Source organism: Leptonotus elevatus, chromosome 22 (genome assembly GCF_054856555.1).
Source record: "Leptonotus elevatus isolate MCC_2025b chromosome 22, RoL_Lele_1.0, whole genome shotgun sequence".
NCBI lineage: Eukaryota > Metazoa > Chordata > Actinopteri > Syngnathiformes > Syngnathidae > Leptonotus > Leptonotus elevatus.
In genome coordinates this window covers 7,825,893-7,840,119 of record NC_141260.1, presented here as the reverse complement: position 1 = coordinate 7,840,119, position 14,227 = coordinate 7,825,893, and the positions used below count along the sequence as shown (strand labels likewise).

Genomic DNA, 14,227 nt, shown 5'->3' with positions numbered 1-14,227 from the left:
TTAACCAACACAGGGGAGCAGCGCACTGCACCATTCTTGGCATATAATGAAGTAGTTTAGTTGTTCATTGTTGTCATATAGCCACAATATTCCAAAGCATGAGATGCAATTACGTCCGTGGCGCCAGAAATGACGATAATGACTAGACTGCTTTAGCATGAAATCAAATGCCAGCTAGCTAGAAAGCTAAATATGTGATGCTAATCATAAAAACAGGTTGGATGACCATCGTTTAAACAACAATATTTGAAAGAATGATGAAGTAACATAATACTTACCTTGTCATAGCAAAAACCAAAAGAGACTGAAGTATTCTTAATATGTATGTTGGTTGGCGACGATGTGTCCTGCTTGTATCCTTCCGCGAGTCCCGCCACCGTCGTTCGCTAAACCAATGAGGTTGCGCTCCAATCCGCTCAAATCCTTCTCACTTGATTGGTCAAAACAACCCTTCATTACACCAGAGCCCGCCCCCTTCTTTACGAGTACAAATCACGGCGCTCTACAAGTACAAATTAGTTTTGCTCCATTTGTAGCGCGACAAATGGAGCAAAACTCACGTCACTGAACAGCAGCAGAAAACCCACTTGTGACTCCTAGTGGCGACTTCTTTGACTACAAGTTGTCATTTCTACAGGTACAAATCACAACTTTTACAGATACAAATTTATAGTTTTTGTACAGGTACAAATACATTTTTGTACAGATACAAATCATGACTTTTACAGGTACAAATTTGTTTTTACCGATACAAATTTGTTTTACACATACACATTTTTTTTTTACAGGTACAAATTTCTTTTACAGACACAAAATTTTTTTTTACAGGCACACATTTTTTTTACAGATACAAATCACGACTTTTACAGATACAAATTTAGACTTTTTTTCTACAGGTACAAATTTTTTGCACAAGTTAGTTTTGCACCATATTTACCTCCATATTTGAACGTTGTGTTATCCGGCTGCTGTTTTAACAAGATAGGTAAAGTTAAGTGCTAGACATGGTAGCCTACATGCTAACTACACCTGCTAGCGCTAGCTAGAGCTAGCAGATCTCACTTTAAGGTTTTAATGTGCAGTAAAAGAAAACAAAAACAAAGAAAAGTTTGAGTAGGCTCTAAATCTCAATTGTGTATAGCCCTCGTTGCTACAATATACAGTAAGGCTTTTGTCTCGTCTATCGTCGTCGTGGTGGGGGTGGGGGAGGGGGGCGTCGGTTGTTGAGTGGCGTGTCCTGCTCGATCGTGTAGCGGAGCGGCGCCGATGAGGGATTTTGGAAGTATTTTACACTGTTAAATGACCTTCATTGATTGACTACAGCACACATTTGTAAATTGTCAAAGCTGCCTTTATTTTCCCCCTTGAAAGATTACCGTTGGTTTCTGTAGCGATCGTTTTTTTCACGGCCATCCAGAATATCCATCCATTTTGCCAAACCGTTTCACCTCATGGAAATTAATCTAAAAGAAAAAAAAAGTAACAATGTTATTACAATACCGTTTTCTTTGTTAATAAGTAAACAAGGAAGTCTATAGTGGATCCATTTTTTCTATTGTTGAGGATTTATTGAAGGCTCTGCTCACCCCATCCATTATTTATAATCAATGAACTATACAATGTGTGATGTTACTATACTTCAATTGATGACGGTTTCTTATTTTTATTACAATGACACCACTGCCTCATTAGACTCAATGTACATTTTTAATGTTTCATACACATCTGAGATTAACTACAAATTTTATCTTGAATCTTTTAGCGATCCGCTGAGCACTGTGCGAATTGGAAAGCTGTTGACCGTGATACTTGGATTTCAAACCTTCAGCACCGCCTTGGACTTCCACCTCATCTACCTGCTTCCATCTTGCCCTCAAACAACATAATACATATATAAGATCTACATCACAGAGTCTAGAACGCAAATACAGCTCAACTTGCACTCAACAGCACATTACAAATATCATTACTTTACTATTTTGTTGTGTTTAAATTTATTTTATTTTTTACTGCCAGTTTACTTTTGACTTTGTCTTGGGAAGTTTTTTTTCTTTTCTTTTTGCTTACAGTAAAGGTTGCTGTAGCAGCATGCCGCGGAAGGGGAAGCGTTCCGAGGCAACCAAGCGCCGATGGAAGAAGCTGGACCTTGCTGCTCCGGAACTGAGCCCAAACATCGCACCCCAGCAGGTACTTTGCCTCTATTCAATTCTGCACTTGGCGGTGGTGTATTCTGTGTTGAGTTATTTTGAGTCACACTGCTAGGTCCTCAATGTGCTGTATATTTTGTTTTCAGCCTCGGTCCCCACCCTCTGCCACCAGTGATGGGACCACGATGCAGTCTCCAGTGAACAAGGTACGAGTTTCACGCCATATTTTAGCAACAGTTTATCATTTTTTTATTACTATTACACTTTTTTTTAATATCCTAAACATTTGCAATGTGTATTTAGAAGGCCAGAGTCCGAACTTCAGCTCCAGCCAGTCGGCTCGCCACTGTGGACGCCCGCTCCCCACCGCATACCTCTACTGTGGCTACCCACCAGGTATGTTCCACAGCAGGCAAATTGCAATTAACTTTGTTAATGTGCAATACACATTATTTCCGGCTACAAATATAGAGTCAAGCAGAAAAATGTAAAAAGCAGTCTGTGTATTCAAGACACTCAATAGTAATGTAAAAAAATCCTTTATTAAAAATGGACTACCAACATGTTTCAACACAAGATTGTCTTCACCAGGGCATAGTTTGACAAATATAGAGTGTATGACTGAGCGATATTTGTGCATTGCTTTATTCATGTCAAACTAATTCTGAATTTAATTGTGATGAAGTCTGTTTTCTACAAGATTTCAAAAATTTTACTGATGTCAAAAATGAACTCACTAACATTGATCACAAATTTGTGAGATGCCGAGCCCGGATAGATAGACAGATATTTCACATGGTTTCTTTTAAGTTACATAGACCAGATGTAAATAGTAACTAAGACGGTTATATTTAATATCTAATGTTTTGTTTTAGACTTCATGTCTATCTAAACAGTGTATGTCATTGTTTTGTCAAAAACATATTTCTATATGCTTCCTTTATACTATAATCTAATCTGGTACAATCTGCTGCCTTTCTGCTCATGTATTTGATCAGAAAATTCTAGCAAAATTGAGCAATTGTGACTGTATTTCAGACACAAACAAAAGTATCAGTTAAGTCCTTGAATCTCTTTTGTGATTAAGAATTTCATGAATAAACCTGGCCTGAATTAACATCACTTGTATGTACAAAATACCTGGTCAATTTAAATTGAAACTAATTTAACCTATGTTTGCTATTTACTCTGCATTATGGTGACTGCACATGCCTACAATTGTGTAATGTCTATGCTTTATGTTTTAGGTGTCCCCTGTTTGTGCCAAGGCTCTGGTACCAGGTCAGTCATAATTTTAATTGCTTTTGCAGCAGTTTTACAATCGATTATTTTAAACAATTCCAATATTTTGCAGGTTCATATACACTCAAAGTGGAACATGTACTTGTACTGTGCATTGTCAGCAATTGAAGTTGAGACTTGACATGGTATTCTGTGTGTGCATCATTTTAGGCAGAGGCACTGGCTGGCGCCACAGAGTTCGGGAATGGCCAGTTTCAGCTGTGACTGGGCGGAGGCACAAACTGGTCATTCCAGCACTGAACCAGGACAACACGGTATGTTTTATAATCAACTCTGCCTTTATAACAAATTAACAACCTTCATTTGTGTCTATTTTTTTAAATTACTTCTTTCCTTTTTTCAATTACTACTTTTTTTTTTCTTTTGTAATAGTTTGTCCTGGTTGTTGGTGACTCCCACCTGCGAGCCATTGCCGATGGGGTTGTGAAGATGCCGGAGGGACGTTTCTCGTTTGCCGTGATGTCCACCCCGGGTGCCAGGGCCTCCGAGTTGCGTGCTGAGGTGCTGAATGCTGTTCTGCCTCGGTCACCCGAGGTGGTCTGCATTTTGGCTCCCAGCAACAACTTGGGCCGCCCCATCGCTGAGGCAGCGGCTGACTTTGGCCAGCTCTTGCACACCGTCTGCAGCCGCTGGCCCAACGTAAGTTCACACATTTCCTTCATATAGATCATACATTTAAATTTCAAGTATGTACTTGCATATGTCAAATATGTTCTGTTTAAAATACATTTCAGCCTTTTCCCGTAGTTAAACAGTTAATGAATATTGAAGGATGGAATATGAATGAAAGTTCATCTTGCTCCAGATGTATATTTTACAGTTTTAAACTTTGTGCAGGTCGTTGTGCTGGACTTCCCCCCTCGTCTGAACGTCGAGCTGGACCAGCAGGACCTTCTTCGCCAGGAGTACAACCGGGTGGCAGCACTTATGGGTACGTTCCATGTTGAAAATTGTTTTCACACACAAAGTTCTACTTTTCTTTAAGTCACCTCCTGATCTGATTTCATTGGTGTCTCAGCAGGGGGGGGGTGTGGGGGACTCTTGAGCTAATAATGTTTTTTCCTTTGATACTGTAGGTATTCGCTACCTATCTGTTGCTGGCCACTTCCCGCTGTCACATCTTCACTTGTGGTGTAGAGACGGGGTAAGTACATTAGTTGCTGCAAAAAACAAACAAACATTTTATTAGTGCTCCTCCTATCAAAAGTATGTTTGTAGATGTATAATATTTTTTCTGATCATGTCTGGAAGGTACACCTCAGTGACAGCGATGGGATGTCGGTGCTTGCGCGGTTGCTGTGGGCTGCCGTCAACCTGCGGATGGAGAGGACTGCACCACCTGCACCACCTGCACCGGCTGCTCCTCAGCGTTCGCCACCAGCTCGAGTGTTCAGACCAAAAGTGGTTGTTAAGGGTGAGGTCACTGCGCCTCAGCCTTCCAACCCTTTTGACTGGACACTCGTCGGGAAGGCCAAGGAGGTAAACGCAAGCCTAACATGTTTTTGAGAACCTCCTAACATGTTTTTGAAAACCATCTAACATGTTTTTGAAAACCTTAAATTTTATGAATGTGTGTGTTGCAATAATGTCACTAGTCATTTCAGAGCAGCTCGGTTGTGGACTCTGAGGTCACCTGTGGGCCCACTGGGTGGATGGGCACTCTCCAGGTTTGTGATGGTGATCATGGATTCATTCAGCCTTTTAGCTTGGCACATGTTAAATTTCAATTTCTCTATTTCTTTGTTTGTTTTGTTATTTTACAGTGCAACGTCCCATTGAACCCTCTCTGGTTCAGCCCACCCATGTTGGAGGCGATGGACAAGCTGTCTCCAGCTCATCTTTCCAGCCCTGAGGACTGCCCAGTGGTTCCAAAGGACAAGAAGGTATTTCAGTTTTCCTTTTTTGTTTGCCCGTTATGTTTACATATCTATCTTTATGACAAAAAAAAAGTATAGGTAATTGTCCATTCTTGTAGTAACAATGCTTCGCAGTAAAAGCAAAAAAAAAAATATATATATATATACATATATATTTATTTATTTGTTTTTGCTCTTTCTTGTTAGGCATCCACCGCAGGGCACAGACGACAGCGGCCAGCCCATAAGAGCACACGGAGAGAGCACCAGGTTTGCATTGCATTCTTATCAGCCCTGAGAAGTCTTACTTAAAATCACAAACAGAAATTAGTGACTCTTCACACAAGTGCTGTGTGTTAAAGAATTATTGTTTGCTTGTCGTTTCAGCCAGAGGAAAGGCCAGCCCCTGCAGAGGTCACTTCCAGACCATCATCTCCCTGTCGTCCTGGGACTGAGGTAATTTTTTTATACTCACAACATTAACCATGAACATATGAAATGTTTAAAATTATATTAGTTAGAATTTAAGATAATTAAAATGGTTTCAATCATTTCAGGATCCTGCTGTGGGATTTCCTCAACGCACGCTATCCGTGAGGGCCACACATTCACAGATGGATGAAAGGTACTCAAGTTTTTCTCGCAACCACCAGTGTACTTGTATGGCTCTCACTTTCTTGGCCTTCCATGCTGAGGGGTTGCAGTTTAATTCGCTTGAACTTGACAGAGTGCTTGAACACGGGGACTCTCTTTACGTGGGTGCTAAACAGCAATTGATTTTGGACCATAACTTTGGGAATGATCACTTGACTGTCGAGGAGATGCCAAAACAAGTCATGACGGACACCAATGTCTATAATGTACAGATGCATGAGCTCAGCGTTGGTTATGTCATAGATGACGGTCATTCCCAAAGAGACTTGGGATTGTCTCTTGGAGCTCAGCTTGAGTGCTTGTCACAAAATGTCACTCATGCTTTCTTGATTGTGAATCCAGAGTGTTTTGCAGTATTCCGTGACAGATCAGGATACTTTGGGTTATTTGATTCACATTCCAGATCTGAAGTGGGCTTGCCACACCCAAACGGAACTGCAATTATGTTGACTTTTTCTCACTTGTGTGGCTTGGTTGAGCATTTGCGTCAGCTTTTTGAAGGAAATAGCCGGTTTGCAACATATGAGTTTGTGCCAGTCTCTTTTCATATTGACGGCAGTTCCATTAACACGCATCGGGATTCTACTACAACCATATCAAAGGCAAAGGAAGAGCTACTAATTGAATTAGGTGATTTCCCAACTAAAGCGATACAAATAGTGGTCGGTATTGTACCAAATCAAGAGCTACATAGTGCGGTACATGTTGTACCAAATAGCCACGCAAGTCAAATTAATTACAGTCAAAATATTCCGGAACCTCAGCAAGGACTCAAACTGCTGCATGTTAATATAGATGTTTCCAAATTGAGTAAAAGTCAGCGTGCAAAACATTTATATAGGAAACGTCAACACATTCGTAAGTGCCAACGACAACTGTCATCTAATTCTAAATATCACAGTGATCTGTGCTTTAAGGAAAAAAAGAAGCTCTATCAGAAGAATAGATACAACAGTGATTCTGCTTTTAAGGCAAAACGGCAGCAATATCTGATTGATAAATACCAACACGATCTTGCTTTTCAGCAAAAGCGGAAGATATTGATGAAAAGGTACATAAGAGAAAAATACAGAAATGACCTTTCTTTTAAAAGTAAACAAAAACATTACTTGCGAGAGAGGTACAGGGAAGACCTTTCTTTTCAAAGTAAACAAAAACAATACTTGCGAGAGAGGTACAGAAATGACCTCTCTTTTCATGGTAAACGAAAACATAACTTGCGAGAGAGGTACAGAAAGGATATATATTTTCAAAGTAAAAAGAGAAATTACGTGCGAGAGAGGTACCAAAAAGATTCGGCTTTCAGGCTTTCTCATATTAGGCGCTGTTTACAAAACAAAAAGGGCAGGCGTGATTCAAACGCGCTGCAACGTATTCGCCACAAGTTAAATTGTTCTGTGAAAATCAAAAATAAATATAGTCGCGTCATTCCCCAGTGTCAGGAAATTGAGCAGGATCAGGCAAATGGTGTAGTAGACGTCTCTGTGGAATTGAAGCAGGCACTCGTAGATCCAGAAATGGAAGCCACCATCGCTTCTTTCCGGGACAGGGTTCGGCATGGGCCGACGTATATCTGCACAGTGTGCCACCGTGCGCTTTTCCCCAATCAAGTAAAGCGTTGCAAACGAGCCAGATACACCAAAAATGTTGATGTGGCGCTTGCGTGCTTGACAGGCCAGTTTGTTCACACTTGTAGTTGCCCCGCCCCATGTACCGTTCCTCAAGAACGGGTGCAGGAGTGGATTTGTCATACCTGTGACAACCATCTGTTCAGAGGTGGCATGCCACCCCAGGCGGTGGCAAATAACTTGGCACTGGCGCCCATTCCCGAAGAGCTGTCGGAATTAAATGTACTTGAACGACAGCTAATTGCAAAAATCATCCCTTTTGCAAAGATTGTTGCGTTGCCCAAAGGACGGCAAAGGGCCGTACACGGTTCTGTGGTGTGCGTTCCATCAGAGATGGAAGCCGTAGTGAACTCCCTCCCAAGGCCGCGCAGTGAGGCCCAGCTTCTCCAGGTGAAGCTGAAGTGCCGCATTGTGTACAAAGGTTACCAGCATTTTTACACTGTCAACATGACAAATGTCTTGGCAGCGCTGAGGACACTGAAACGCATTCATGCAGAATACAAAACTGTATCGATAGATGAAAGCGCTCAGTTTGAAAGTCTCCAAGAAGAGGAAGACGAGGGGGTAGGAGAAGAGGACATCCCTGAGGCCGATGCACAGCCAGAGAGCAGCGACACCCCCGCAACCAAAGGGCAACAGACACCCCAAGAGAGCAAAGAGGAGCTCAGGCCGGGCTTGACACTCGACACCTGTATGCAGCCTCCTGACATCGCGCAGGAAAAGCTGTCATATGGGGACGGCATATTTAGCATCGCTCCTGCCCAAGGAAACAAGCCGGTGGGATTTTTTGCCGTGCCAAACCTCGAAGCCATGGCCTTTCCCGTTCAGTTCCCAACAGGACAGAATTCACTCGATGAGGCGAGAGAAATTAAGCTGTCACCCAGTTTGTATTTCAATGCAAGGTTATTCTCCGTTGACACTCGATTTGCCAAAGATCAAAGTTACCTTTTCTTTGCGCAGTTTGTGACAGAAACGCATCTGGCCACCAACAGCATGTCCATTCAGGCCCGCAAGGGGACAGCCCTCACTTGGGATGGGAAGAAGATTTCAAACCGGATGCTTCAGGACAAAGACGAACTGGAGAAGCTCATCCAAAGAGAGCATGCGATGCGCTTCATGCAGCCCTTGAGAGGCACGCCGGCTTTTTGGGAGGGTGCCCTTAGGGACCTCCATGCAATGACCAGGCAGTTGGGCAAGCCCACATTCTTCCTTACCTTTTCTGCTGCGGAAATGAGATGGCCCGAAGTAATCGAAATAGTCAAAGCACAGCAAGGCGAACAAGGGGACTTTTCCCATCTCGACTGGAATGCCAAATGCGATGTTCTTCGCAGCAATCCCGTCACAGTGATGCGCCTTTTTGAGAAAAGGATGGATGCTCTTATGGCATTCATCCTGTCTCCTGCACAGCCCCTCGGTCCGGTAGAAGACCACTTCTATCGTGTAGAATTTCAAGCCAGGGGAAGTCCGCACGCTCACATGCTGCTCTGGATTAAGGGTGCGCCAGTCATCGAAGAACCCGACCCCAGATGTTGTCAAGAAGCCATTGACTTCATCGACAAGTACATCACTTGCAAAATACCAGACCCGATTGAGGACCCTGAACTGCACGACATTGTCACCAGCGTTCAGGCACACAGCAAAAACCACACAAAGTCTTGTCGGAAAGGAAACGTTTCTTGCAGATTTGGGTACCCCAAACTGCCGACGGACCAAACCACCATCACGTTGCCATTCCAGACGGAGACTGAAGACGTCCCAACGGACAAGAGTGTGGAAGGCCAGCATAGGAAGCAGGCGGCCAAATCGGCTCGCCTCACCGAAAAACAAAGGGAGGCTAAAGAAGAACTCAAACGCATCAGAGAGATCCTCATGGACGCGGATGTCCCGCAGGACTTGCCGGAGCTTCTCAAAAAGGCCAATTTGACAATGGACAGCTACAAGGACAGCGTCATTAATCTGACCTCCGGAATGGTTGTCATGTTGAAGCGTGCTCCAACGGAAAGCTGGATCAATGCTTACAACCCACATCTGCTGCGGGCATGGAACGCCAACATGGATATTCAGTACGTGCTCGATGACGTCGCGGGTCTCATGTACATGATGTCGTACATTTCCAAACCGGAGCACGAGATGTACGAGTTCCTCACGTCTGTCGTCAAAAACTTGAAGACAAAGCCTCTTGTCGACAAAAAGGACGAGATGAGGAAAATAATGGCGGCGTATTCCAAGCACAGAGAGGTGAGCGCTCAAGAAGCGGTGGCGCGGACATGCAGTCTCCCTCTGAAGAAGTGCTCGCGCAGCGTAGTTTTCATCCAGACTGCTGAGGATGGCGTGAAATTGAGTCTACCCATGAGTAGACTGAGGACCATGCATCCGGACGCAGACAACGTGTGGATGTCTGGTCTGCCAGACAAATATGTGGCAAGACCTAGAACGGCAATGTTTGAGCGGATGTGTCTCGCCGAATTCGCATCCGAATACCGAGTCGTCTACGGTCAGCAGACTGAGGGCAAGAATGTCATTCCCCTCTCACACGGCAAGGGATTCATCCAGAAGCGGATTGGAAAAGATGCCGTCATCAGATTCACTCGCTTCTCAATCAAAAAGTATGCTGAGAAGTATTACAGGACCCATCTTAAATTGTACCTCCCCCACAGAGACGACGCCGAGCTCAGGTCTGAAAACCTCAAAACGTACGAGGAGTTCTACGGTGCCGGGGATTCAAAGTTCGGTCGGGTGCGGGCTATCGTCGACCGCAATCGGGGGCGGTACGAAGGACGGGGAAAGACCGTGGACAATGCCTTCGAAAAATTGAAAGAGCTTCGTGCGGTTCTCAACGCGTGGAGCACTTTTGCGCCGGAGGTAGAGGCAGAGCGTTTGGAGTGTGCCGCCGAACGCGAATCTAATCCTTTACAGGAAGACCCGCAAGATGAGGTTCCGGCCTACCAGGACGCTCCTGGTAGCGGCGCGGTCTTGCCGGCGTTTGAGGCGCCAAAGTTGAGCGCCGAATTTGTGAGGAACATGTACCGCAGTCTCAATGAAACGCAAGCGTCCGTCTTCTACGCTGTGCGCGAGTGGTGTTTGAAATGCGTTTCGGATCGTCTCCTCGAGCCCTTCTTTTATTTGATCTCCGGAGGAGCTGGCTGTGGTAAATCGCATGTCATCAAGTGCATTTACCAGGAGGCCAGTAAGATTCTCCATCAGCTTCCCAGGTTCCGCGACGAAGCGGATATGGCCAAGCCTACTGTGCTGCTGACGTCGTTTACTGGCACGGCGGCTTACAACATCTCAGGGAAAACTTTTCATTCCCACTTGAAACTCCCCAGGACTCTAAAGCCTCCTTACCAGGCGCTGGGGAATACGTTGGACGCATTGAGAGCAACCCTTTGCAACGTGGAAATTTTGATCATCGACGAGATCTCCATGGTCTCCAAGGAACTCTTTGCCTATGTCCACCGGAGATTTCAGCAAATCAAGAGCAACAACAGACCATTTGGGGGTATCTCCGTTCTTGCAGTTGGGGACTTCTACCAACTGCCACCCCTCGGAAGGTCCAAACCCCTCTGCGTTTCTGACAACGATCTTCTTGACCTCTGGACAGATTTTCAGATGGTCAAGCTTACTCAAATCATGCGGCAAAAAGACGTCGTCGCTTTTGAACAGGATCAGGGAGAAGGGGAAGGCTGATCCGCTCGGCGATGGTGACAGGGCGTTACTCACCACGGCTGTCACGGATGCGCGAGACCTCCCTGCGGATACTCTGCATATCTTTGCCACCAATAAAGAGGTGGATAGGCACAATGCAGCAGCTGCATGCTCTCAAATTGACTGTGGTCAATATTCCCGCAGAGGACTACAGGAAGAGCCCACGGTCGGGGGCGATGGTCACTGTGATCATGGGGTCGAGAAGGGATCTACCGGATGCCCTTCAAGCTGGTGTAGGAGCACGGGTTATGCTTCTTCGGAAGTTGGATATCGAGGACGGATTGGTGAACGGGACCTTTGGCACAATAGGCAACATTGTTCAAAGCGCCCCAAAGGGGTCGGCGGAGAAAGTGACCTTGCTCGGACTGAGGCTAGACAATCCCAAAGCGGGCCAGAAATTGCGCCATAAAATTCTGGGGCCGACGGATGACTTGGTCTATATCGAAAGGTCGGAGGAAAACCTGGGCATGAAAGGCGTGGTCAGGCGGCAATTCCCCATGAAGCTTGCCTTTGGATGCACGGCTCACAAAGTGCAAGGCATGACGATGACCTCTGCAGTGGTGTCTCTTAAGCGTGTGTTTGAACCTGGAATGGCCTATGTTGCCCTAAGCCGCACGACGTCACTTCAGGGATTGAGGGTCATAGACTTTGACGAATCCAAAATCTACGCCAATCCCAACGTCACGACGGCAATGGACAGTATGACGCACGCTTCTTTCCAAAGTACAAGACCATTGTTGTACTTTTCCAAAATGCCGCAAACTGCTTTTCCCACCTTGACCATTGTTCATCACAACACCGAGGGGCTTCCATCTCATATTGACGACTTGAAGTCTCATCATGAGTTGAGGCTGGCAGATGTCCTTTGCCTCACTGAAACTCATTTGTCTGGATCCTTCTTCCCCCCTCCCTTGCAACTGGAGGCATGCAGCACTTTTGTGCGCAACAGACAAGTTTCGTATTCAAATAGACTGGACATGGCCCAAAAAGAGGGTGGCGGAGTCGCAGTCTATTATCGCGATTGTCTTCGAGCGGAGCCCCGTCGGTTTATTCAGAATGTGGTTGACCTGGAATTTGCTGTCATCAGGGTTGACGCTCCCGTCCAGGCTTTGATAGCTACGGTCTACAGGCCACCCAACCTGAGTCTTGGCACATTTCTTCCAAACCTTGGAAGTCTCTTGGATGCCTTGGCCGTGATGGACTGCCAGCCTATTGTTGTTTGCGGAGACTTTAATGAGGATTTGCTTTCAAAGGGAAAGAAATCCATTCTGGACTTGTTTCAGTCCAGACGCTTTTCACAGCTGATCACCCAGGCCACAACTGGAAAGCAGACACTGATTGATCACATTTACATATCTCACCCAGATTGTTGTGTTCAATCAGGCGTTCTGCACACTTATTACAGTTACCACAGTCCGGTCTACTGTGTGTTAACTTCTTGTGTCAGCTCATTGTCGATCGCAAGGGCACCATTTTCACAAGTGTGCTTTTGCAAATGTTATTGAGCCTTTCATACCACTGCTCAAAAGAGGGGGATACTGTACTTTAAATTGTAAAGGCTGAAAAGTTAAATCCTTTGCTCGTTCAAAATTTGTGTCATAACAGAACTACACTCAAAATCAGAGCGGCCAATCATTTTTTTTGTAGACATATTTATCATTTAGTTAGTTCTAAACGTATTGAGCTTTAAATTGAATTTAAGACATGGGATATGCCATTTAAGCGCTCCCTTATTTTGAGCAGTGTTGTATGACGGTACTTTTAATCAGTGTGCTTTTCTGTTAGCAGGACATCGTGCATTTGGACTTGAATGTTTTGTTTGTCCTTATTGTGATTGTGACTACAACACAATGAAAAGTGTTGGTGTCAGTGAGGTACTGCGATGGTAAGGGATGAACTGCGAGGGTAAGTGATGATTGATTACTGAATTGATCTAGGCAAACATTGAACACTCATTTTTCATTTTCACATGCAATACAGGTGGATGGAGCGCAGCAAGAGGCGCTACTTGACATGGCCAAGGATATCAAGGTTGTTATGTCCGGTACAACTGGTGGAGAAAAAAGATGAAAAAAGGGATCCCGCAAACGTAGACCAAAATGATTTATTCTACAGGATTCCTCACTGAAAAACCGTCACATGTGTATTGGATGAGTATTTAGATTAAGTTTTAACTGTTCAGTTTTGCTGCCTATTTTCTAACAACTTGTTCCTTTGTGTGCTCAGGAAAAGATGAAGATGCTGTGTAACAAAGACCCAAAACGGCTCTTTTAAGAGCCGTTTTACATGTACTTTGGAGTAATATTCCTGCAATATTGATCAGCACCAACATGCCTTTTAATATGCAATGTCAAATTTAAACACTGCATTCATACTGTATTTGCTCCATGATACAGTATATTGCATTTTATATTTTAGTTAATCACTTACACTATAAGCAAGAAATTAAACTGATTCCCTTTTGATATGACTAAAATGTCAATCAAGACATAAGGGAAGCCATTACACATGTAATAACTGCAGTTATTACAAATTGTCCTGAACTCTATTCCTGCTGACACAAATTGAGAGGTAAAGTACACCAACATTTGGCAAACAGTTCAGAGCATGCATCTTTCCACCTTGCAAGAGTCAGCAGGCCCATTCAAAATTTCCGCGGAAATTTTTCTAGTATTATTCTTCTTCTTCTTTTTATTATTTTTTTAATCTTCCACCGATTTTTCCGCAAGGGAATTCCCAGTTACCATGGCGACGCTATTCCCAAAAAAACTCCCAAATAAAGTCCCATAGGAATGAATGGGAATCCGAAAGACATCAACTCCAATCAAACACCTTTTTCCAAGACACGCTGCGCGCACATACGTTGACCGACCGATATGAATTTTAGCTCATTTTGTTGGAATTTTTGTCATCTTTAGCTCAGTGTCAAAAAAAA

General features: G+C 44.2%; 1 protein-coding gene across 1 annotated transcript; it reads left to right on the top strand.

Annotated features, from left to right (window-relative positions):
• Positions 1-1,766: 1,766 nt before the first annotated feature.
• Positions 1,767-4,115, top strand: LOC147155467 (uncharacterized). The gene is made up of 6 exons (XM_086066707.1): positions 1,767-2,187; positions 2,294-2,353; positions 2,451-2,543; positions 3,395-3,428; positions 3,600-3,703; positions 3,822-4,115. Exons 1-6 carry the CDS (start codon positions 2,089-2,091, stop codon positions 4,113-4,115), a joined length of 684 nt encoding a protein of 227 aa, XP_085922833.1. The 5' UTR covers positions 1,767-2,088.
• The last annotated feature ends 10,112 nt before the right edge of the window (positions 4,116-14,227 follow it).

Excerpts from the sequence above, each read along its gene's own strand:
- LOC147155467 (XM_086066707.1), top strand. The coding sequence starts at position 2,089 with ATGCCGCGGAAGGGGAAGCGTTCCGAGGCAACCAAGCGCCGATGGAAG. Across the intron at positions 3,429-3,599 it reads TGCCAAGGCTCTGGTACCAG|GCAGAGGCACTGGCTGGCGC; the intron begins GTCAGTCATAAT and ends GCATCATTTTAG. Across the intron at positions 3,704-3,821 it reads CACTGAACCAGGACAACACG|TTTGTCCTGGTTGTTGGTGA; the intron begins GTATGTTTTATA and ends CTTTTGTAATAG.